We start from the raw sequence: 25636 nt of genomic DNA, 5'->3' as shown, positions 1-25636 counted from the left end.
AGTACAGATTAATAGTGAATGAAGTGCCATATTTCCAGTTTCATTGCAGCTACTGATGGCGCACAAATTGTGCTTTTAGAGGTGAATTATTTCTGTCAACTTATTTTGGTGATTCAAATGAGCCTAAAAAGCAACCTGTAAGCTATGGATTCAGCTTATCGCTGACACCGGGTGTATTCTATCACCAAACTGTATACCTCGAAGAGGACAACCTGTCAGCACCATTAGTGGGTAACAAAAAGATGTTACTTCCTATGTGTGAGAGCACCTCATCAACATCACAACATGTGCTTACTCGCTTCATAAATAGACATTCTCAGGTCAGCATGTGGTCACTCAGTCAGTTCAGCACAGCAAGAATCCATTGTTGCTGGACAGGAAGTGGGTCAGGGAGCTAAGCCATGCACAGCCTTGTAGTAAAACTGTCCTCTTTATCTCTTCCGTCACTCTGTTATGTAATGCCGCTGTGTGTATGTGTACAGTAGGTGGGGGAGGGCCGGCAGGGGGGCAGGATTTCTGCTGACTTTGCGGCCCCCGTATGTGCTTTCCTAGTGTTTGTGTCTGCTGAGGCATCTCAGTGGCATAGAGGGGCTCTCCTGCTGATGCGGTGACAGTGAGAAATTCAGCAGAGCGGGCCAGAAGGGGTAATAAACACTGGCTAATACACTAGCCATTAATGTTTTTTTTTTTGTTACAACAAGATATGTATTACAACATACATCCATGAATAATTTTACAAATCTAAAGGCAGAGCAAGTTTGAAGTCTAAACATAGAGGGCTAGTTGGACAGGTTTTTCTACAGTGTGTTCAGCAAATAAGAGTGAATTGAAAGGCCTAACCCTGTTTGACTTGTGCTGCAAATTCAGTATCTGAGCTGTAGCCAAAGTAACAAGCTGTGGTCCCGACGGGTTATACTTATGTGGCTTTGCATGATCTATCTACAGGCACAATGCAAATCATGACTATATTTAGACATGATTTGAATGTGAGTAATGTGTAATACAGACCTACTACACACAAGAGTAAACAACCTAGAAAGACAGCACAGATTCAATGAAAAATTCTGACCAGCTAAAACACACTGTACATAACAAGAATACTATCTGAAAAAACGAAAAACAATCTGAAAAGTAATAAAAGTCAAGCTTTAAGTGACAATCTGAGCACCCAGAGTGTTGCAGAAAACCTGAATTATGTTGCAGATAAACAAATAAACAAACTCTTTGACAGTGAGACAACATCCTGCAAATGCCTGAAAACAGCAAATAAAGCCCTTGATTCATATGCCATCAGCACCACAAAATAAATTCCCTAATTTTACAATTGTTTACACACCACACACTGAATAACACACCCTGAACTGTTACATGTTGCAATTAGGTGACCCTCCTCAATTTTCAATAATGCATACACATTTGAAAATATGGCTACATCAGTCAAGACTTCTATCACCATCAGTCCAGAGACCAAAACAGATGTCATGCTGAAAACACGAATACAGCCGCCTCTAGGATAACATCATCATCGCCATACCGTGCATGTCATAACACATTATGCTCCCAAGACACTGTGCAACTCTGCAAATGTGTGTTATGATTAAATACAGGGCAGGATCTGCAGAATTCTTCCCCCCTCTGCGTTCTCCGCCAAACTGGCGGCGGCAAGTGCAGGCAGTGTGCAGCACACATGGCAGAGCTGGAGCTGTCAACACGCAACACCTAGCTGTCAAACCGGGCTGGGGGGCTCACTGTCTCCCCCTGGCATTTGTTCACGGAAAGTACACCACGTCCAAGGCCTGTCCCCGCTTGCCTTTACCAAAGAGAAAGTCAACAAAATGGTGGAACAGATACAAGTCACGTGACTTCTTTGTGCTTTCGGGTGCAATTTGAAGTGAAACAAACGGACACAACACGGCTTACGAATACAATATCGCACCGCTGCGACCTTATGATAACACCTGTAATGGAGCGGGGTCGTAATATTCAGTATTCGTCGAGATCCGTCGTGTGCACGAAAGAGAAGACATGGCGGCCATTTTGCACAAGCTTGCGCAGGCAACATAGTGGCGCCCCTCGATATGAAAACACAGCCAAAGTGATCCAGCACCAGTCGGACAGCAATAAAAAAACATACCGATTCCTCCTCTTTTTCCATCCCAGTCGGCATCTGCGGCACTGCCCGGTTGATTGAGGCATACTCGTGCAGGTCCGGCAAATCCTCGCAGCGGAAGACGGGTAGAGGCTTACTAGCATCCAGCGCCCGTGCCCGAAACGACAATTTACTCATTTTTATAGTAAAAGATGCAGCATAAATCTATTCGATCTGCTCGGAATAACAGCAGGTCTGCCTCGAGTTCTCATGGATGAATCTGTGACGGTCTCTAGGAGTCAGCCGGTCGATTGAGGGCAGGCTTGGGTCCGTAGCAGCGCGAACAGAGCCGGGCAGGCCCGGGTCTCGGTCGCTCTCTGTCGGTCTCTTTTTTTCGTAGGCTCCGCTGTTCCTCCCCGGTTCAATACGCCATGGCCAACATGGCGGACATTACAAACTCATGCAGCTCTCAGCTCGCTCCAAGCGGCCCAACCCCCTCGATCACACAAACAGCCATTCCCACGCAGTTTCGCACGCGTGCGCGCTCGCGAGACCCTTGGGGTACGGGGGAAGGAGGGAGGGGTGTACCCGACGGTGGGGGCAAGATGCTGGATGCTGATGAAGGGATGTGAACTTCCCAGGCTCGGGATGTTCTCATCCTGTAATACGCCAGGCTGATGCTGACGTACGAAAACATATTTATTCTCGGTGTTAAATAAATAAATAATAAAAAAAAGTAGCAATAAAAAAAAAAAAATAATAATAAAAACTGAACACCTGTCGGCAGCACCACAGCAATAAAACAGATGACATTTATGAGTTAAACACAATCACCACAGGTTATGTTAGATTGCTTTTTAACCTTAAAAAGGACACAAAATAATTACCTTCCATCGTGTGTTAAAATTAACATGCAACCAAAAATAGGACACGTTCTGCCGGTTAGGTTCAATTGTTTTGCAAATAGCGCCACCCTATGGTACAAGCTCTAACACACTATAACGCTCTATTATGATTACAGGAGAGCTGTCTCTGCTTTCCTTTTCTGTTAATGCAAAACACATATTAACAGGGTCAGACAGAGCTAGAAAAGTGGGCAAACATTTCCCTCTTCACAACTGTGCTGTCATTACTGCCGTTTTTTAAACAAATAAATACAAAGATTGTTTATTCACACTGTACATGCACCTGCTGAGGCTGGACACAACAGAAACACCACAATAACAGGCTGAGCAATAAATACTAATCTAGTGAGGCTATGTAATTTAAATTTTGGATAATATCATATATATATTTTGGACACATCCAATATATATATGATATATATATATATTGGATATATATAGCTCTTGTCCAGGTCTCTTTTCCATTCAACTTCATAGAAGCCAAAATGCTTCCATACCCTAGCTTTTGAACCAGGGGTGTCAGTCAGGTTGTGTCCCTGTGCAGTTGCTCGCGCTAACCTTTTGTGGGATATTTATGCCGGCGTAGTGTCCAGAGTTTACATACTGTAATACTTTACTGGCAACATTATGCAATTTACATACTGTTGAATAATAAATGGTCAACAGCCTTTTTATTTTAACACATGAAGTGCATTAATGACACACTAAGAAAGCCAGGAGCAGGGTTTTTGAGGTGAACAGACTAAGCATAGTTATTTCTTCACCACAGAGGTGTTTGAAGTTGGTTAATGCTGCAGTGTCTGTTGGTCAGCTGGTCTCATTCGTTTACTTACTGTCAGCCGCTGCAGCGCTCAGTTAACATTGGTCTCTATTAGGGTTGGGCCGATGTCAAAATGGTCAAACCGGTTTGAAATAAAGCCAAACACTTGACCAGACTGGTATACCCAATTTTACAGGTGTCACTGCTCCCAAGTGGAAAGATAAATAAAGACACTGTGGGCAGCAGACTGTCGTCTCACATCATGCAACATCAGAGCTCTCTGTCCATACTAAATCCATTAAATATGCACTTCCGTTACTTCATATTAACAAACCATGTGAATATCAGCTATTTGCTTGAGATCAGACTAGAGATATAACCACTTAAAAGATGACTTGCTATCCTTGTACATTACTTTTTAAACAGAAAACACACATTATGTTGTGATATTTAATGGAAATGACAAATGATATAGCCAGCAGGAAGTAGCCTAGCTTGCAAGGGTCATTTAGCTCATCAGGAACTTTCCTCTCCCTGGTGATCTTCGTCCATCCAGCCTCCACCTGATGTAGGTTTTTGTAGTGAAGTTACCTTAACTTCATGATTCAGCTGTTCTTGTCCATTGCAGTGCTTTCAAATTGAGCGACAGATATAAATGAAAAACACACCTACCAACAAAAGTTCAGCTGACAACAGCAGCACTGCGTCACTTGCATGTACTTAGGACACCTCTCATGTCAGCTTCAAACCCCAAACGTTGCCATATTAGTGCAGTTTAAGGTTTTTTTTGCTGCGTCTTCTCTCGTCACCTCAAAAAACAATCTCTTAAATTGTGATCTCCTTCATGTTGCCGACACTGGCCAATCAAATACTGTTAGCTCCATTTATAAACATAATATTAAGTTGATAACATTGTTATATTGCTTGTTACTGATGCAATACATGTTGAATTTAGCGCTGTGAAGCCATCAACAAAGGTTGCAGATGTACACTACTTTTCAGTTAGCCATCAGGCGTTATAGTAACAAATGCCATTTCACATAAAATCAATCCGGTTTAAGCTCATACACCAGACCGGATAGGACCAGCAAAACCTGAGATCGTCCCAACTCTAGTCTCTAGGTAATGGCGTAGAAAAGTATTCACAATATACTTCACATTCACCTCGCAAATGTAATCATTTAGACATTAAATTAAAACCTGGTTGCGACCTCTGCCTTTTGGATCGATACATTATAATGAAAATACACTCTAGCGTGTTAAACTGTAGACTGTCTGGGGGTTGCACTGCCCACACAGTTGAGTTGCATCTCTTCATTCTGTCTGTTAACAAACATTTAGATTTGTAAACTGATGCTGAATTGTCCACGTCCACTTGCAATGCATCTACGAATCAATTATTTCCCCAACCCCTACTCACATAAAATTACTGATTCTGTTTTGTAATTCTTGACAATGTGCTTGGCCGATAACAAATTGTGTGCTATTGTGGTGGTTCTAATGGTCCTTGAAGAATATTATGACCACAAAAAGAGCAGAATAGATCCATGGATTCACACCTTGTCAAGCAACAGTAATCAAGATTCACTCAGACTGGCAACACTGTTTAATTTATCAGCTGTCAACAAGTGTTGGTTCATCCCAGTGTAGCTTCATCCTCTTGTTCATAACTGTCAGATGTGGAAACCAGCACAGTCTTCTGCTGCTGTAGCCCAAAAGTGTCAAGGATGAGCACTGCATGTCTTGATAGGTCCTTCTGCACATTACTGATGAACTGTCATGTTATTTACATATGATCGCTCATTAGATGATGTATGTCTTGCCTTTCTCAGCTGACATCTTTTGACAATGTGCCATTTTTTAGCCACAGGAGTGCAACTGCAGGGCTTGACGCTAACTTTTTTCCCAAGGAGCACATGTGCTCCTAAGTTGAAAAAGTAAGAACTTTAGGGGCACAATGTAAATTGATCAAATAATGTGTTTTCCGTAATAAACGTGATACAAATAGACATTTACAAGCAAAATTATTTAATGAATTTGTATACAAAATATACAGAAATGTAAAATCATCAAGTTTTGAAAAAGTATTGCAATTTAATTTTGTCTTTACTGTTATTACCTTATATATATTATCTTTGCAATATGATTGTCATATATAATGTTATTACCATCCTAAAATATTCTCCAGGTCCCCTGAAACTCTGCAGGACTTATTTCCACCCTGCCCAGCAGCGGTACCGTGGCGAACGGTCCCTAACTGTGGGGAGAACGGAGCAGGCTTCCCCGGAGGTCCGCCACTTAACCTGGTCCGTCTCCTCTGCCACACTTTGACTTATTTCCACCCTGCCGACAGTGGGACTTATATTCATTGTGCCGACAGTGGCTTGGAAAACCGCCCATAACCGTGTCACACGGGGAAGAGGGAAGGCGGCTGGAGTTCCTCCCACATTTGCGGTTAGATTATCATTTTTTTTTTATTGACAAAAATATAGGCTGCTTCGGCTGATTTTTTTATGCGCACATGTGCCCCTAAATATTTTTTACAGTTCGCACACACCTATTTTTAGTCGCAAATGTGAGTGAAACGCTCGCACTGTCGAGCGCTGAACTGCCTGTCTTTCAATCAAATCATTGTTGGTTATATTACATCAATCACAGTAGTCACTAAACTGAAACGTTTAAAAGGTGATGTGTTTTGCACAAATGATCTAACGACACTCTAAGTCACCAAAATCATATGCTTTGTCCATTTGTGCGATCTAGGCCAACAGCTGCTTAACATCTTCACACAAAACTTAATATTTATGTTTGATTTAAATTAGGCCCTAACAAGCGTCAAGAAGACCCTAAGACACATAACTATACACACAAGTGCAATAACTGTCACATTAGTGTTACAGTTCAAAGCTCCTTTCTTCAGATGTAAAAGTAAAAAGCTTTATTATGTCATTTTAGTAACTCTAAAACCTCACTCAAGGCAAACTTCCTTCTGCAGGACAAGAGCAAGCCTCATTATAAATGTTTCAAAGTATAATAATTTGCATTCTCTGGCTTTACCACTAACTATCTAACTGTTTGCACACTACCCCTGTCTACAGACATTTTGTGCTTATGATGCAAGTCAGCTCAAGTGTTTATGTCCACACAGACAAACTCATTGGCTATATTCATCTTTACAACACGTGCGTAAAGATTGACATTGCAACACATACTGTTAGTGCCACATGATTGTGTAAATACCGGTTTTCTCCATATGCAACACTGAGAAATAAGAAATGCACATGCAGACATTTTTAAGGCGGATCCTGAACAACACCCTGATTTTTACATTGTGATATATAAGAATACAAAAAAAACTAAATTATATATATTTCACTGTGTTATCAAAAAAGAATTAGAAAGATAGGAAATGCAAATAACCTGTAGGGGTGGATGAGAATTCCTGTAAGTGAGTGATACAGATGTGGGAGGCTGACATGATAATCATCATCCATTTGGGAGCAATAGGCTCGCAGCTGTAGACCATAATGGAGACCTGTGAAACAGAGAGTTGCAAGAAAGACATACTAATATAAAACACATCATTAACAGACTCTAATATGTTAAAAAAAAAAACCACGGTTAATATGATTTATTAGCGAGATAAATGCACCATGTCTTAGCAATTACTGTCAAATTGTTATTTTCTTCTCTGTTGGGCAATAATTACAATGATAAACTGAAATATGTGGGATCACTGTTTTGGGGGGGGGGCAAGACATGACAATTATCAACACACACCCACAATAGCGTTCACAAATCAGCATTGGCTCTTTTTATGTTCAAATGACGGTATGAATTTAGTCAGGGAGGCGACTGCCTTTGGACTGTCTTTAATAATGTAGAACAAGTTTTGTTGCTACAACACCAAGAGTGCACATTAGTGCAAACCCATACATGGAAGAGTGGAGGAATAAATACAACAGGACACGACAGGAAAAGAGAGTCAAAAACCATCTTAGCAAATGTGGACGACAACCATGCGCCGCTACGAAGCCGATTACCAAGCAGCTTTTAACGGGTTTGTAATTCGCTTCGAGCCCAAAGATCACACACAGCTGTGTTTGCACAAGGAACAGCGACACCGAGGCTAGCTGACAGGCTGCTAACGCTAGCTTAGCCCAGTTACCCTGACCCTGCGCCATTTACCAGCCAGCTAACAGTTTGCGGACAGGCTGCCAACAGTTTCATTTCAACTCGCAACTTACTTGTCCGCAATTGAAACGCGGCACGCTCGATTCCCACGGAGACAACATGGGGAAAACTAGCTTGAGCCGGAGTTGCAACTTACCTGCTGCTAGCAAAGCCACAGGGGAGGATGATGATGATGGCAGTTCTTCTTCGGGTTGTCATGCTAGCTCGATGCTAACGCTGGTTAGCTCCCTTCAGGACGCCTCAGAGGAAAACGATTTTAGAGGTTTTGTGTTTCAAAGTGCGGTGAACTCGCGGTGAGAGGTCGCTGGAGACAAAAGCTGCGGCGGAGAAAGTGTTATCCTAGCGGCGACGGTAAACTTGGAGAGTTCGCTAAGGTTACTTCGACAAAAAAAAAGATCCAAACTGACCACCAAGCCACTTTGCAGGCGAATTGTGATTGGAGGGTGAATGCCACCAATCACCTGTGGAGAGCTCGGGGAGGATGAGCTCACTGGTCCCCCGCCCACCATGAACAATAATAATAATAATAATAATAACAATAATAATAATAATAATCACAATAATAATCATAATCATAATAATAACAATAATGTGTACATAATTATGATATGGTTAATCTACTATAATATTCTTTGTTCAAATTATGCATTCAAGTAACTAGAAGATGGTTACACATAAAAAAAATAAGTGATACAGAGGCACTTAAAAGGCAGCCACAGACAAAATGTCACTAATTTATTTAAACCACTCACACACCAACAAGTGATGAGATGCAACAGCTTCAGTGTTTTTCCAACATGATTGCAGTATTTGTTATGTAACTGTCTCCAGGGCTGGTCACCTCCCTCCACCCCCCCCCAATCTCTGCCCCCTTAACACGAGCCTTGTCGCAGGGCAGGGCTGCCTCTGCTGCCTCCTCTGAAGCAGTGATATTTCCACTGCACATTTTTTATGATCAGACACAGATGAAAGAGAATGCTGCATAGTGGAAGCATATGGAGTCATTTTCTCTGATGCTCCAACACCACTACCTCCCACTGGCTGTTAAAGCTGCATGCACGCCTGCCCAGTGGCTCTGGGAGTGGAGGAGGCACCGCTATGATTAATATCGCTTTGCTCAACTCTCCCAGCAAGGTCATCAGCAGCCATCTGTAGGCAGTGGAAAAACCCTAATATCCATTTAGATTTGAACATCCCATTGTTTCTCTGCGCTTACACGATTCAGCTCAGTGCACTGGCAAAGTGGCTGGCACGTACACTGGCTGCTCTTTTTAAAGTTGTACAGTACACTGCACCACATGAAGCCTGCAGAGTTCCACGTGATGAATTCACAGGTGTCTGCTGGAATACAAAAGCACCCAGGAGTCTGGGTTGCACGTTGGTGTCCAAAATAGCATCCTCTCCGATTATGCTGAACTGTAAATGAATGTGAAGCTGCTTCATCATTTCCAGCAGGATGTCAGTTTCTTCCCCTCTCATCTAGAGGGCAGTGGAGACTCACGTAAAGACCCGTGTCTCCACTGGGATTACAGTGCATAATGCAGAATGCTCACCTCACTATCTCTTTGCCTTCTGAGACCCAAGTTACACAGCTGAGCCAACCAGTCAGCATGTATAGGAGAGCTTCATTGCATATGCCTTGCAAAATATTACACTGTATGTAATTAGCTTTTGTGGATTTAATGTTAATAATATATTATATAGTAATGTGAGGACATTGACTTTGCATGCATCCCACAGACAACCTTGTGTAAGAAGCAGCTTATATAGGGGATGCTGTTTGAGTTTGTGTGCATGCAGTGCATGCAGGGCAAGGCAAGGTTGGAGACTAGCAGTCCAGGGTTGCATATTGAGATCAAAGGACAGCAAATCAGACATCAACATCCGTCCCCCACCCTCCCTCGCCAAACAAGTTGGACCAACTGCTGACAACAGTTCAGATGAAGGATGTTGTTGCATTGTGCTTCACAACAGGGATCCTGATTGAAAAGTAGATCTGTTTCCGGGACTATTACTGATCTTTATATTCCATGCTGACAGTTGTTGTGATGGTACTCTTGGAGATGGGGTTGTCCCTCTGCAACAGAGTGGGAACAACATAGTTATTCTTAGACACATATTATGTGTCATGTTACCACTGATGACTTGCTATTTTAAGGTATTTTTCCATCAGAGTTGTTATGACATGTATGCAAACAATGCTGCATGTTTATTTTTTTAAAGAATATGTATATGTGGCAATCTTTAAAATATGTCTTGTGCCTTTCCACAGCTCTTACTGTAATTTCCTGTTCCCTCTGTACCACGTTTACCACTATGCTCTTGTTCTACTGTGTAAGTTGTCAAAATGTCCCTGCAGCAATGTCACAAAGACAAATTCCTGCATTTATTGTAGAGCCTCTGACTGACAGCTACTGACAGAAGGGTTTGTTTGGGCAGGGTTCACCCTGTTCCAGCGTCTCAGCTCCAGTTCTCTGTGGAAACGGGCAAACTCCCTCCGGTCATGGATGCTGGTGAGTAGTTTCCATAGCAGCAAACCAAGCCACACCCAGAACCACAACAGAGGTTGATAGCACTGCAGTGATCAAGATCACGTTCGGACCTGATGGGTATTCTTGAGAGACGGAGGAGGCGGTATCTCTTTATTGGAAACAGATTGTCGTTATTCATTCCAAACATTTAGTTCAGATTAAATTAATATGTTTGTTAAATTTCATGGTGGTGAGCGAGCACAGCATTAAATAACTTTTTGAGAAAAAACGTGGATTAATATGTACAGATTAATTTGCACTGCACATGATACACCAATCCAATCTGCCCAAAAACTGATGAGACAGGCAGATGGATCAAATAATGCTCACTCTATTCTCTGAACAGACTGCAGTTTGCGCTTTTATTCAATTTCACAATTTGTGTGGGTGTAGAAGGAACCATACCTGACACCATGAGCAAAAAGGGGACTGAGGGGTTTAGTCTAAAAAATAAGTTCAGATGATTCACAGAGCTCTACTTTGTGATTCATCATTATGACATACAGAAGATACATTTTTACATTAGGAATGTAAAATCCCTAGTGCTGCTTTAACTGACAAAATATATAGAATTGTTCTATTGTTGTAGATATATTGGTGCAGTCATAAAAAATATAAAATCTGGTTCTCAAACCTTGTTCAAGAGCTACATCGTTGTGAACATAGTGTCCTTTTTGTCCAGTCCGCAGCAGGAAGTGTACTCTCCAGCCCTCTGTGTTCACTTCCATAAAGGTGTGAAGGCCTGAAGAAATGGGCACAGTTGCTAAGACACCAGTCTCAGAGAGGTTCAGGTGGGGACACCTCGTCTCGCACTCCTTTGGATTGAAGCCCGTTGAGAAGGCCCTGTACAAGATGAATTCTCTGTGGAAAAGAAACATCAGTGTAATCAGAACTGAAGCAGTATTTGGTAAGGTGGTAAAGGAAAGACTTCTCTTGTACCTTTTTGTCCTATATCCAGTACATACTTTCATACTCCATTTGAGTTTTCACCCAATTTGTAAGGATTAAAAAGGTCATGGTACCTGTGCAAGGTGCAGAGGCTGGGGCAAGGAGGGCAAAGCTCACAAGGTGGGCCTTGAAAGTGGTTGTCATGGCAAATGCAGGTGCCACGGTGACAGTCCCCTCTGCCTGCACACATCTTTTTTATCCTGAGACAGACAAGACTCCAAGCTGAGAGGGCACTAACATGCTTAACCAGTGACCGCTGGGAAACATATACACACCATAGGCTGTATAAAGATAATGGACGTAGCCTCCGTGATGCCATCCCTTGGTTTGTGGACTCCTGTCTTGAAGCCTCAAGTTTGGAATTTTGACCATCACTATCTTGGATTTTTGGAGAAAGAAGTGACAAGAAATGACCATATTTGGATGAGAGGGTTGAACTAATGCTGCGTTACATTTACTTTGGAAGTCAGAAGTTGCAGCTGGGAATGACGTCACCCCCAGGTAGATTGTTTTTCACTACAACAAATTGAAAAACTACGATTTCTTTTCATTAGGGTGACCATATTTTGATTTCCAAAAAAGAGGACACTCGGCCGACCACGACATAGCCTACTTAAATGATACTCGCAGTTTACTCAAAGATGCCTTATAATTTTAATATATTTAAAATTTATATGTATGTTTAGAAAATTGAGTTATATTACAAAATAATATCTGTCAAAGACAGAAATTCAGATAGCCCCCAATAGGGGCCTGTTAAATAGCCTGTAACCACTGTGTGACACAAACTCAGTGCTTTGGTCATTAAATAATGTCAGGCTCGGTTCGGGTTCGGACAGAAATATGCTGCCCGTGCTGCACTCTAACATACATGCACAAACACACAGAAAACCGGACATTATCATCAGTTTATAAAAACCCCCCAGACGCCCTGGACGGGACGTGAAAAGTGGACATGTCCGGGCAAAAGAGGACATTTGGTCAGCCTACATAATAATTACAGAGCTGCCAAGCGTCACGCTTTGAGTGTGACAGTCACGCAATTTGACCCATTCTCACACCACACGCCACACTTGACATTTCTCACGCTTATATTTCCCCACTCAATACTCTGTATTTATTTTTTTCATGCTAATAAACTTTGGTCCTCGCGGCTTGCCGTAGTTCGAGTAACTCTGATTGACTGACCGAGATAACCAATCCCAGACCAATCCATCAGTCCTTTGTGCCTAAATCTAACCAACCACGGAAGGCACCACGCAATATAAACCAATCAGAAGCAACGTAAGGCGGGTCTTGGCGTCTCTAACTATCTTTCACTAGCCTGCGTCACCAGGCGTCTATTCACTCTGAATTTTGTCTGGATTCTGGTTCCGGTCTAGGGAGCGGATGCGGTATTCACCAAATTCACCAAACTAAAAGTGTTCACCATAGTAAAACTTTAAATTCTGGCGCACCATCAATTTGGGGTGATGAGGGGTGTAAGAAAATTGATTAACTTAATGGCTTGGGGCTTTTCTTGTTAATTATATTCTTTAAATTAAAAGTTTCACCGCAATTTTGTTTGCTTGGTGCTTTTATTTTTACGGAAAGGCACATCCATCGAATTCCGGATCCTGTCTCACTCGCCCTGGTTCCGTTTCCTTACCAAAACGGCCACAAACGGCCCCAAACTAATCTTTCACACACAACAGCACCGACATTTATGGAATGGAACCATTTGGTTCCATTTGTACACTGTCAGAGTTACAGACCTTGTAAGGGTCAATTTAGACCCCCCTAAAGGAACCCACAGAGTCCCTGGAATCCACTTTGAGAACCACTGTAAAACAGTATTCAATCAAACAGTAACATGTAGCTATCTTTTGAAAGATGCCAGGTAAGAGGAAGAGACAGCAGAGAGATCTGCTGTCATTCTGGGCAGTGCCAGTGACAGCCCCCCCTTATGCACCCCCTGAAAATGAGACTTTGAGAGCTTTTGGGGGAACATGGCATCAACGAAGAATAAGGTAAGAATTATTCTGTACTCATGGGAATACCCATTGACATAATCAACTTAATACTACACAAAAGTACTTGAGAGTAATTAGGCTTCCTATGTACATTTTTCAAAGGTGACCGGTATGAGCAAGTATTGCCAAGTTGGTCTTGGTACTTCCTCATTCAAATGCTGATGCAGAACAAGTTTTCTCTGTGGTTGGACTGAACAAAACCAAAACCCAAAACAGTTTGGCTCTGGAGGGAACTCTATCATCCATCATGACAGTGAAGATGGCGAGCCTTGAGCCACATTGTTTTAAGACATGTCCCCAGCTAAATGATGGAGAGTTGGTTGAAATGAAATATAGACAAATAAATGTATTTTGTCAAAATTCTTGTTACTGTTCATTTCTAATTTCTGGTTAATTAAGACTAGCATTAGGAGGCCACAGTGCAGGGAGAGCCACTGGCATGGAGGTGAGGACATCAGTCTTAAGGTATAAATCAACGTTAAAACAGGCCAAATCGATGTTAAAAAAGGCCAAATTTTTACGAACGCATTATGACACTAAAGTCTCACTCTTGTCATTTTCTGAAACTTGGCAGCCCTGTTATTAATAATACCAGTTCAAGCCAGACTGACCATTGTTAGCAATACCAGTTGCTAACAACGCATCACTGTGTATTAACACTTTAGCATTATGTCCACAGATAGATGTTGGACAGTACTGTGTGTACAACTGTTTGAGTTACACACAAACAACACAGGAATGCTAACAAATAGTAGCCTATATTGATACAGCTTTCACTACTGTTGATGCATGGATTGGCCATCTTGAATTTTTGAGTTTGGGGTTGGTGAGGTTCTCTTGACTTCCTGAGTTGGAAATCTGACTTCAAGGGGTGTTGCAGTTGAAATTTCCGACTGGGAACTCGAAAATACCGACTTCCAAGGGCAAATGGAATGCACCATAACCCTGATGCTAGCTGCTAGTTACTTGGTTAGCATGTTGCATTTACAGTCTATGGTTAACTGTGATAATGCTAATGCAATTTGCACTGTCAAAAAACAGGCTTAAAACCATTACGACAAAAGGTACTTACTGTAAAAACTTAACAGCTTAAATGACTCTTTTAGAGAAGACCAAAATGCTACAATTAAGTTTCATGAACTGAAAACAAACTTAAAGCAATAGCTATGGCTGCTGATATGCTCTGTGAATCTGGAATTATGTCATGGTTATGTTACCTTATCAACGTCGCCATAGCCCACCTACGTTCCAACCCTCACCTATGGTCAGGAGCTTTGGGGAGTGACCCAAAGAATGAGGCCACAGATACAAGCAGCCAGATGAGGCAACCAGAAGTCAATTCATTTCTATGGGAATGTCTGTCATATCCGATGTGTCAGTAAAATCTCCCCTCCCCTCTATAATATTTCGGTCCGCAATTTGCCGTGTGTTAAAAAATTGAACTCCTGCGGTGGATTTCAGAAAGACTGTATGACAGTGTGCTAGCTTAGCTAACAGGCTGCTAACTCGCTAACAGGCTATTTCCTTAAGTTCAGTTGCTTGTGGTGATTGTCAAGTGTGTTTGTGTGATTAAAAACAATTTGTTGATCTAGTTTTGTCACATTGTGACTCTAAGTTATGTTATTCTGCTAAAATATGGTTATATATTATATACAGTCAGATTGTCAGTATGACTTGCTCAGCGGTACATGTGTCTTTTTACTTAAATATATCACAAAACATGCCACGTACCTGGCAGGTCCTGTTTCTGTCCTGGTAATGTTCCAAGCGCATATTCCAAACTACTGGATGGCTACCTGGCTACAGGTAGTTTCTATCAGGTTTCTATCCATCTGAAAAGAAATGCACTTCCTTGCATTGGACACTAGAGGCATCATCCATATATTTGCGGATCTACAGACACCAGTCACATATGTCAGTGGAAACGAGGCGTCACTCTTATAGATAGGGTGAGCACCAATGTCCAAAAGGAGCGCGGAGTAGAGCCACTGCACAATCATGTCGAAAGGGGCCAGTTGAGGTGGTTTGGGCAATTGATTAGGATGCCTTTTATGTGCCTCCCGCTGACTGTTTTCTGGGCATGTCTAACTGGTAGGAGGCCCTGAGGTGGACACACAACACACTGGAAGGCTTTTACATATCTCATCTGACCTGGGAACGGCTCAGGATCCCTCAGGAGGAGGTGGAAAGCGTTGCTGAGGATAGGGATGTCTGGAATACCTTGCTCAGCCCGCTGTCCCTGCAACTAAGTCCCAGATAAGTGGATAAATGGATGGATGGAAGTCTTTCTCTGGTTTTAAAGGCTGCATTACGATAACATTGTGTAATATTTTAACCTACCCCACTGTTGTAGCCTTTCTATTACTTGCTTTTGCCCATTTAGTCATAATAGCCACATTACAGAAGATTATTTCTCAAAAATCTCATTGTGTTAATATTTTGTGAAAGCACCAGTAGTCAACTCAACAATTTCGTAGCAATATTGATATCAAGGTATTTGGTCAAAGCCATATTTTCTAGCCACCATAATGTCAAACAATGATGTATTTATACCATCTATTCAGAGAGGCAGATACATTGCAAGCTTCATCTGATTGTTCATTTGATTCTGATTTTTGTTTATTTGATATATTTTGGGGCAATTCAGAGTTTCCAATCAGCCTAAAGTGCTTATCTTTGGATTGTGGGAGGAAACCTGAGGACCAGGAGAAAACCCACACAGACACAGGGAGGACATACAAACTCCACACGGAGACAGGAGGAGGTTTCTCTGTGAGGTTGCAGTGCTAATCACTGAGCCACTGTGGTCCAGCTTCAAAATCTCTTCTTCTTTTTCTTCTCCTTTTCTTTCTCCACCATCTCGTGCTTGTCTTTTTCTTTCATCTCAGTCATCTCCTCCTTTGTTTCTCTGCCTTCTCCTCCTTTTCTCTCTTCTGCTGCATTTTGCTTTTCATCCTCTCCAACTCTGTCTGTCTTTCCTCTGTCTTCTTGCGAAACAAGAAACCTCTTTTCTTGTTCTTCATTTCCAGACAGAGCTCCTCCAGTTCATTCTTCTCTTCCTCCAGTTGTTTGTTCTCTCCCTCCATCTGTTATACCTCTATCTCCCAGGTCTTTTGTTTCTCTGCCTCATGGCGACTATCTCGTTGCGCTTCAGCTTGTTCAGGTGCTGAGCTGCATCCATTTTGTCCTCTCCTTCATGAGGTCCAGGATTCTGGTGTCCCTGTCATGGATCTGCTCCTCCACCTGTTTCAGTTTTTTCTTGAAATCAAGCTGCAGCTTCTGACACTCAGACATCACCATCAAGCTTATTTTCTGCTGACCGTTGTTGATGGTGTGGCAAAGGCTCTCCATTTCCTTCAGGGATTTTTGAAATCCGCCAGGTCTTGTATCTTTTTCATCTGGTAGACCTGCTCGTGAGCACGATCAAGTTCAGCTTGCAGATGTAGGGGGACATATATATTGCATATATATTTTTAAATAAAAAGTCAAATGGTACAAGAGGCCTGTGAGCATTAAGAAGAAACTGAAGAAGAGAGGTCAGCTATAACTCCCACTTACTGCATTAAAATCCAATTGCAAAGCTTTAAAATTCTGTTTCATGCACTCTAATGGTGGGTTACAGTGACAAGAAAACTGATTTCATGAGCTGCATTTTAAATCAATTGACTTTCAGACTGAGGGGGAGCTGATTTAATGAAAAATAAATAAATAAATCAAATGTGTGATGCTTTTAGGCAACACTTAATAACCAAATGCTTCATTCCTTCATGGTGGATTTCCGTTTGAAACACTGATTTTCTTTGGAAGTAAATTCTGCTTATTTGAGTTTCTTTTCTTACAATACACCACTCTGGTATATTTTGGTAGTCAGCAAAGACTTTAGACAATCTACAGTTTCTTTTAATGTCAACATATCCTTTTAATATACTCTCAGTAATTGAATGTGTGCCATATTTATTTTTAATTAATCACTTTACAACTCAGTCAGTACTCATACTGGAGGTCTTAAGCACTTTAGTGCACATTGAAACGCCACCAGGTAGTAAGAAAATTAGTCTCCCGCCAGAGTACACTTCACCAACACATGATGCATACTACTCAGTCAGCACACTTAAGTAACACATTCAGAGCCAAGTGTATCCCACATTGCATTGCATGTAAGACCGGGTCACCTGCTGGTGGAAAAGTTGTCAGACAGACACTGCAGTTATGTCATAGATTGCCATGAAATTTTGGTTCAGACATGCGTCCACCTCTGAATGAACTGTAACAACAAACATGTTCTCATCCCAGCTCATCAAATACTGCTGCTTTGCTTTGGGCTCTCACGTCTACATATGATGCGCTAGGTATATCCCTGTGTCTGTTCTGATTGTTTTGGGATGCTGTGTCAACATTCATAAATAACAGCGCGCTCCCAGGTTAAAGTCCTGGGTTTGTTGGACCCATCCACCTCCCCTCATGCCTGCCCTTCAAGGATGTTCCAGCTCCTTAAATAACGTTGTGACCGGTAGCATAACAGACTGCTGCCAGCCAGTGTGTTTAATAATGCCCAAAAGTTGCCTTTGTGTGTTGGTATCTTACATGGACGTCCACTGACAACTTTGTTGGTGGCTGCTGCGTCCAGACCTGCCGCTGCCTGGTGTGTATTATACCTATCTGTGTCTAACGCTCAGATCACTGACAAAGCAGTGATATTTGACGAGTTTGACGGAATGAAAACAGGCTGTAATAACTGTTGCCATCCAGGTCAGAATCATCAGGTCAGAATTTTCACTTTGTGTGATACTGTGATTTATGGCAAAACAACTAAATACATTTCCATCAGCCCTTCGCTAAATATAGCCAACAGTGAGTTATATAAAAATTCAACCTCTGTATAGTTGTTATGTATGGAGAAATAAGCTATAGACGTCTAAACCACTTTTTGTTGCAGGCTGTTAACATGTTTATTTCTTCTGGACATTTTTACATGGTGGTTGAAGTGGACTGACTCACTTTTAGAGCAGGCCTCAAGTGGCCATTCAAGGAATTGCCATTTTTGACACTTCTGCGTTGGCTGCATTTTTTTGTTTTGTTTTTTTTTTTGCCCTGAGGGCTGTCATTCTTGGATTATGTAATAAATATTTAACAGTACATGTCCATGTGCTACCCATACTTTCACACTTACTAATGTTCACAGCTGAAAGCACTGCATTTACACAACGGCCTGTGGTAAGCTTGATCGGACCTTTTGCTGCTCTTACGACAAACACACTTCCCACAAACACAATCTCCATGTCCGCTGCACAGTTCTGAAGCATTATCACGTTGGCACAGTGTGAGTCAGCCGTCTTGTCTGACTGCTTGATTGCATTTGTTCCCACTTTCCCTTTTTCACACCTGTAAAACAGAAACAAAGATCTGTTGCTTGCTTTTTATCCCTGTATTACCAGAAATTAAGCTTGTTAGCAAAATTGATGCCATCAAGCCACTTCACCTACCTGCATGTGCCACACTCCAGAGCGCCGTTGCCATGGCTACAGGAAGGACTGTAAGGGGCCATGTCCTTTTGACATGAACACTCACATATGGGGCTCAGCAAGACCTCAACCTCTTCACTACAGCTTGGGGCTTAATAATAACACGTGATGGTCTTTGTGAAGCAGTCATGCACAGAGGTGCTGTAATACTTACATTAAAACTCACCTAGAGGGGACGTGAGAATTCCTTCAGCACAATATAATGCTCCACTAATGAGATAATCATAATTAGCATTACCGTGGCTTCGGCTGTGAACAGCCACATGCTAACAGCAGCACTTACCACACACAGAGCCAGGCACGTGACTACACACCTCGTCACCTAAGGTGATGGTGGACCACTGCTCACCGTGCCTCTGTTAGCAGCCCTTACAGTGTGATGTATAGGAGAGGTGATACCATGGTGGCAGCGTGCTGTTCTCCATAGCAACCTCAGAGGTCAGTGTCGGCAGTCAATAGAGCAGTTAACCTCTTAAACTGGAGACGGTGTCAGCATGCTACACGAGGCTAATGACCTTTGCAGGAAGGGTGCCTCACTTGCATTATATGCTTCAACTATTATCTGCAGGATGTTGTGGGAGTTGTTGGAAAGGGTTCCGACTGCACATTTTGGGATGATGCTTCTTAGGCCCTGCAGCGAAGCAACAATATCCTCAACACAGATGAATGAATGTGCTTATTGACAGTCTGCCAGCTGATTTATATGCTACTCTTTCTAGCAATCCTTCTATTACGGTGGCATAGACAAACTGAAGATTGTGTCAAAGCATGGATGCTTGAATTAGTGGTGGATGAAAATTTCCCCCTCTGATGGAAGAAGGTATGGGTAGGGATGTCAGTTTCAGTTAATTTCACTTTTAAAAGACCGACACCCATTAACCGGTAACTGTTGGGGTTTCCTAGATATACTGTTGTAGTATAGCTTGACTCCCGAATGCAGGGTGTGTATATGTTCCTGTGATACTTGTATAATTACCAGGACATGGAGACGATGTTCAGGGTATAACGGTAGCCTTTACTGGTAGCCATGTCAAGGACAACAGACACGAGCAATTGAGCCCTGATCAAATACAGTACAGGTGAACATATTCAAGTACCGAGTGCTCGATCAAGATATATCACATCCCCCTTTTCCAAATTGGGAAATAGACTGGGTCATACTATATTAACTCTTACTGTAACCTCTAGTGACAAGCACTGTCAAGAACACTTCAATCAATATATCTCAATTAGTTCTGTTTGTTTTTTCTCAATAAGAACTTCAATAAAGCATCAAGATAACACTCTCAAAGTATTGCAACTTGACATTTCAATAAAACATTCCTGAACATTTCAGTCAGAATTCTCCTCCCTTTTCATTTATTACTCTTTTTTTTTTTTTTTTTTTTTTTAAATCAAGCAAACTTAACTTGGCAACAAACTCAACCGCTCTATTACTTTTCCATGACATAGTCTTTGTATCTGGCAGGGTGCCTGACTGCCCTACCACTCCTGGTGCAGTGTGTGTGAGAGCGATCAGTGCTCTCTGCTGGAAGATCTTGTGGTGGTGGGTGTCTGAGGACACATCTCCTCTGACATTTCATCAGGGTTAGTGTCTCTGTACAGACTTGGGTGTATCTTCCTTAGATGACGCCTATTCCTCCTGAAAGTCTTTCCGGTAGGTGTCTGCACAGTGTAGGAACGCGGCTCGTCTCTTTGATGTATCACTACAGCAGGTTCCCATCCACGCCGTGTCTGCATGTGCACGGTGGTACCTGGGTGCAGTGCTGGTAACGGCTTGGCGTCTTGGTTGTAGTAGCGCTGCTGGCGTGCCTGCAGATCCTGTAGTTTGCTGTGCACATGCTGTGGAGTTGACTGCTGCAGCACAAGGGTGGAACATGGGAGTGTGCTCCGCAGGACTCTTCCCATCAACATTTGTGCAGGTGACATGTGCAGGCCTGTCACTGGTGTGTTTCTTAGTGACAGCAGGACAAGATGATCTGTGCCAGTTTCCAGTGCTTTCATCATGGCATGTTTGACAGTCTTTATGGTTCTCTCGGTGAGCCCATTCGATTGTGAATATCCTGGGCTGGAGTGTGTGAGCTTAAATTCCCATGATGTAGCGAACAACTTCATCTCATAACTGGCAAATGGGACGTGGTCACACACCACCTCTTTGGGGATACCATGCCTGGCAAAGACAGTCTTCATTTTTTTGATTACCGTGTGGGCTGTCTTATCAAACAGGTTCAACACTTCTGGATACTTTGACAAGTAGTCCACCAGTAAAAGATATGACTGTCCTCTCAGCTCGAAGATGTCTGCTCCGACCTTCATCCATGGTATCTCTGGAACCTCATGTGTAATTAGGGGTTCTTTCTGCTGCTGTGGCTGCAGCTGCTGGCACTGAGCACACTTCTCAACCATCACCTCAATATCACGTGACATTCCAGGCCAGTAGAGGACTATTCTTGCTTTGGCTTTTGTGCGTTGAACTCCTTGGTGAGCTAGATATAGCTTCTCCAAGATGATTTTTCTGAAGCTCTGTGGTATGATAATTTTGTTTCCGACCATCACAATACCATTTTGAAGGCTAATGTTGTGTTGCATTGGCCAGTAGCTGTGTACATTTCTGTCCACGCTTCGTCTTGTAGATGGCCATCCTGTCATGTGTTTTTCACACACAGCTTGCAACACACAGTAGTTGCCTCTCTCAGTTTGGCAAGCGTCTCCTCACTCAGTGCATCTGTGGCTTCCACAGCGTACACAACTCTTTCTTCACAGGGGTTCTCATCTTCTCCCTTCCTTTCCACTGTTGCATGTGACAGCGTGTCAGCAACATACATGTGCTTGCCAGCTGTGTATGTGATGTTCAGGTCATACCTCTGCAGTTGTAGCAGCATACCTTGCAGCCGTGCTGGTACCTTGCATAGCGGTTTCTGTACAAATATCTCTAGAGGCTTGTCGTCTGTCTGCACAGTCACTGCCCTGCCATAGACGTACTGATGAAATCTTTTGGCTGCGAAGACTATGGCGAGCAGCTCCTTCTCTATCTGAGCATATCTCCGTTCAGTCTCAGTGAGAGCTCGTGATGCATAGCATATGGGGTGACCTTCCTGGAGTAGACATGCTCCAAGCCCGTGTTTAGAGGAGTCTGCCTGCAGTGTCAGTGGTTTCTTGTGGTCATAGAACCCCAATACCGGTGCTTGTGCGAGGGCAGTTTTTAGTTTGTCCAGTGCTGCACTGTGGTGTGGATTCCACTGCCACACAGCATCTTTCTTGAGCAGCTGTCTGAGAGGTGCTGTCAACGAGGCTTTGTTCGGGATGTACTGTGCTAAGAACTTTGTCATTCCCAACAGGCGGTGCAGGCCTTGTTCGTCCTCTGGGGGTGGCATGTCGACTATTGCTTTCACTTTTGCTTCATCAGCTCTCTGTCCTCCTGCTGTGATGATGTGCCCCATGTATTTTACTGTGTTGTCTTTGAACTGGATCTTTTCTCTGTTAAACTTCACATTTGCTGTCTTTGCTCTCTCCATTACCTTGTGCAGGATTTCGTCATGCTCTTGGTCTGATGACGCTGCAATGATCATGTCATCTGCGATGATATGCACGCCCTGTATGTCACCAAAGGTTTCACAGTTCTTTTGTTGGAACAATTCACTTGCAGATTTCATCCCGAAGGGGAGCCTGAGGAAGCGGAACCGGCCCCATGGTGTGTTGAAGGTGCACCGTTTTGAAGATGGCTCGTCCAGTTTAATCTGCCAGTATCCGTCTTTCTCATCAAGGATGTTGAAGATGGATTTTCCTGATAATTTACTGCGCACATTCTCGGGGGGTGGGAATAGAATAGTGCTAGCGTTTAACAGCCTTATTCAGGTCACAAGGGTCCAAACACACCCTCAGTGAACCATTCTTTTTCGTTGTGGCAACAAGACTGTTCACCCATTCTGTCGGTTCTGTGACAGTCTTTATGACCTCCCTTCTCTCTAGGTCATGTAGTGTGTCTTTTAGTTTGTCCATAATTGAGAGGGGAATGTTCCTGCAGCCATGTATCACAGGCACAACATCAGGGTCAACATGTATGTGGTGTACCCCGGGAAACTCACCCAGCCCTGTGAAGACTTCTGCATATCTTTCAACCAACTCCTCTTTGGTAGCTGGAGATTTTGGTGGCTTCGGCAGTGTTGTGAGCGCCTCCACCCTTGTAACCAGGTGTAAATCCACACATGCTGTTCCGCCCAGGATCGACGTATCAGTCCGACTAGTCACATGGAACTGCAGAGTTGCTGTATGCTTGGCTGCATTCCAGAAACACAGCACCTTCTGAAGGCAGGCGAGCACCCCCAAAAGCAACTAACACTGTCTTTGTTGGCTGCAGCTGAAGGGGACCTGGCAGCCGTTGGAAAATGGACATAGGCAGCACATTTGCATCAGCTCCTCTGTCAAGCTTGAACTTTATGTCCATGCCTCTGACGCTGGCCATTGTGTACCATGGGTTGACATCTGTCTGTGCCTCAGCACCCTCTATATCACTTCCTAGCTGGCCAATATACAGAGAATCAACTTCGCTCTCTATACAGTTCATAGTCCTTGTTTTATTATTGCCAGTGTTGTGGCTGGCCGCTCGACATACCTTGGAAAAATGGTTCTTCTTTCCACATGTGTGACATGCTGCTCCAAAAGCCGGACACTGGCGTGGCTCATGTTTTCTTCCACATTTTTGACAGTTGTTGGTCGCTGGCGCTGCATGCTTTTTGCTGCTCTTGTTCCAAGCGCCCACTCTCTTTTGTCCTGATGCTTTCTCTATAGCTTCTACTGGAGCCTCATGTATGACGTGTAGCCTGCATTGCCTGTATCTGTGTCTTGGCTAGCTCTGTTGCTCTGCATATTTCTATGGCTCTGTGAAGTGTTTGGCCATTTTCACGTAACAGTCTCAACAATCATTTATGCTGAATACGAGTTTATCTCTGAGCATATCATTTTCACTTATGCCAAACTCACAGTCTTTGCTTTTCTGCCGCAGCTCTGTGATGAATCTGTCCACGGATGTACCTCCTATCATCGGATGTGACCAAAACTGATGTCGTTCAAATACAACATTTTTCAGAGGACTGCAGTAGTCTTTGAATGCGTTGAGAACGTCTTCCATTGTCACATCATTATCAGTTGGGGTAACTGTGAGTGTATTGTACACTTCAAGTGCCTCCTCTGCGATGGTGTGAAGAAGGATTGCTACTTTAACCTCCTCTTCGTCACACGCACCTGAGGCTGTTGCATACAGCCGAAAACGCTGTTCCCATCTGCGCCAGTTTTCAGCGAGGTTACCAGTTAGATTCAGCAGCGACGGCGGTTTGAACTGCTCTATATTCGCGCTAGCCTGTTGCTATCCCCTGTTAGCTTATTCTGAACTTCATCTGTCACTCTGTAACTCCGTCTTCATGTTGTGGTTTCCTAGATATACTGTTGTAGTATAGCTTGACTCCCGAATGCAGGGTGTGTATATGTTCCTGTGATACTTGTATAATTACCAGGACACGGAGACGATGTTCAGAGTATAACGGTAGCCTCTACTGGTAGCCATGTCAAGGACAACAGACACGAGCAATCGAGCCCTGATCAAACACACAGGTGAACATAGTCGAGTACCGAGTGCTCGATCAAGATATATCACAGTAACTACCCACATAATTTCTAATTAAAAAAGAAAAAAAAAAGGGAAATACAAGAGGTCTTTTATAGTGTAGACGATGATGATGACCTCCAGCGCTCCACTGGCTCAGTGAGCTTTAGCACTGCATTTCAAAGCGCTATACATTAAGAGATGGAATTTGTTTTGTGTAGTAAAAGTTTGGCTTTTATTTTAGTTTCTGTTGGCTTTGCTGACACACAGCCGGCCAGCTGCATTAAAATGTGGAAACATTGTGCCCACTGCGCAGCCTCTGGTCTCCACTGGTTTCTTGGCCACTTTGCAGTGCAAACCATGCCGGGCCAGGAGGGAGCTAATGTTAGCTAACTAGCTGCGCTGCTTGTTTGGCTATTACATTCCATTCCATTGGCGGAACCTGTTGCTACAGAAACATTGTACCCACCCTCCAGTCTTCCCGGGGTTGCCCTATTGAGCTTCATTTTGAAACACAAAACCCTTTCAGCATTATTTACAACGTTAGCACCACTATCCATGCTAACGGTGATAACATCGTCAGCAATGCTAGAGGGGTTTTATGGCTGAAAACTGAACTGCTTACTTACCATGGTGAGCTGGGGGGGAGACTGGAGAGTGGGCAGTGCTTCCACAGCAATGCTGTTGTGTTGAGACAATACTACTAGCAGTAATGGCTTGATGAGCGGTGCCACTCACGTTAGCTAGCTTCCATTGGACCTGGGTGGTGTACAGTGCGATAAACTGAAGAGAAGCAAAATTAAACTACAGACTGACGTGTCATATTCTCAGCAGTTGCAGATTAACTGTTTACATCCCTATCCACAGGAAAATGGTCGAATTTAAAAAAATAATGAACAAAACAACTTAATATCTAACCACCAGACTGTATGAAACAATATACAACAGTTGGTTCTGACTGAGCATTTTGACTGGACAGGAGACATTCCATGAGTGCTGATATACAGTGTAACAGCACTGGGACTTTGAACTGTGGTCGTTGTAACAAACTTTGCACCGCAAAATTAAACATATTA

General features: G+C 43.0%; 1 protein-coding gene and 1 pseudogene across 2 annotated transcripts in view; both read right to left on the bottom strand.

The window, feature by feature from the left end:
• Positions 1-8365, bottom strand: part of LOC125882062 (enhancer of polycomb homolog 1-like) — a 39033-nt gene extending 30668 nt beyond the window's left edge. The window contains exons 1-2 of one of the 2 annotated variants that reach the window (XM_049565699.1): positions 8085-8365; positions 7175-7289 (exon numbers count right to left, since the gene is read on the bottom strand). Coding sequence is in view for 1 of the 2 variants with exons in the window: in XM_049565698.1 (XP_049421655.1) it covers positions 2135-2287 (153 nt within the window). In the remaining variant the exon portion in view is untranslated. Of the gene's footprint in view, positions 1-2134; positions 2619-7174; positions 7290-8084 lie in introns of those variants that run through there. The other variant, XM_049565698.1, reaches the window with a different exon arrangement.
• Positions 8366-9959: 1594 nt separating this feature from the next.
• The window catches only part of LOC125882278 (integrin beta-1-B-like), a 40991-nt pseudogene continuing 25314 nt past the window's right edge, over positions 9960-25636 (bottom strand).

The sequence above is a fragment of the Epinephelus fuscoguttatus genome, linkage group LG21 (assembly GCF_011397635.1).
Source record: "Epinephelus fuscoguttatus linkage group LG21, E.fuscoguttatus.final_Chr_v1".
In the NCBI taxonomy this organism is placed as follows: Eukaryota; Metazoa; Chordata; class Actinopteri; order Perciformes; family Serranidae; genus Epinephelus; species Epinephelus fuscoguttatus.
The sequence above is the reverse complement of the archived record's forward strand: the minus strand, read 5'-3'. Positions and strand labels throughout refer to the sequence as shown.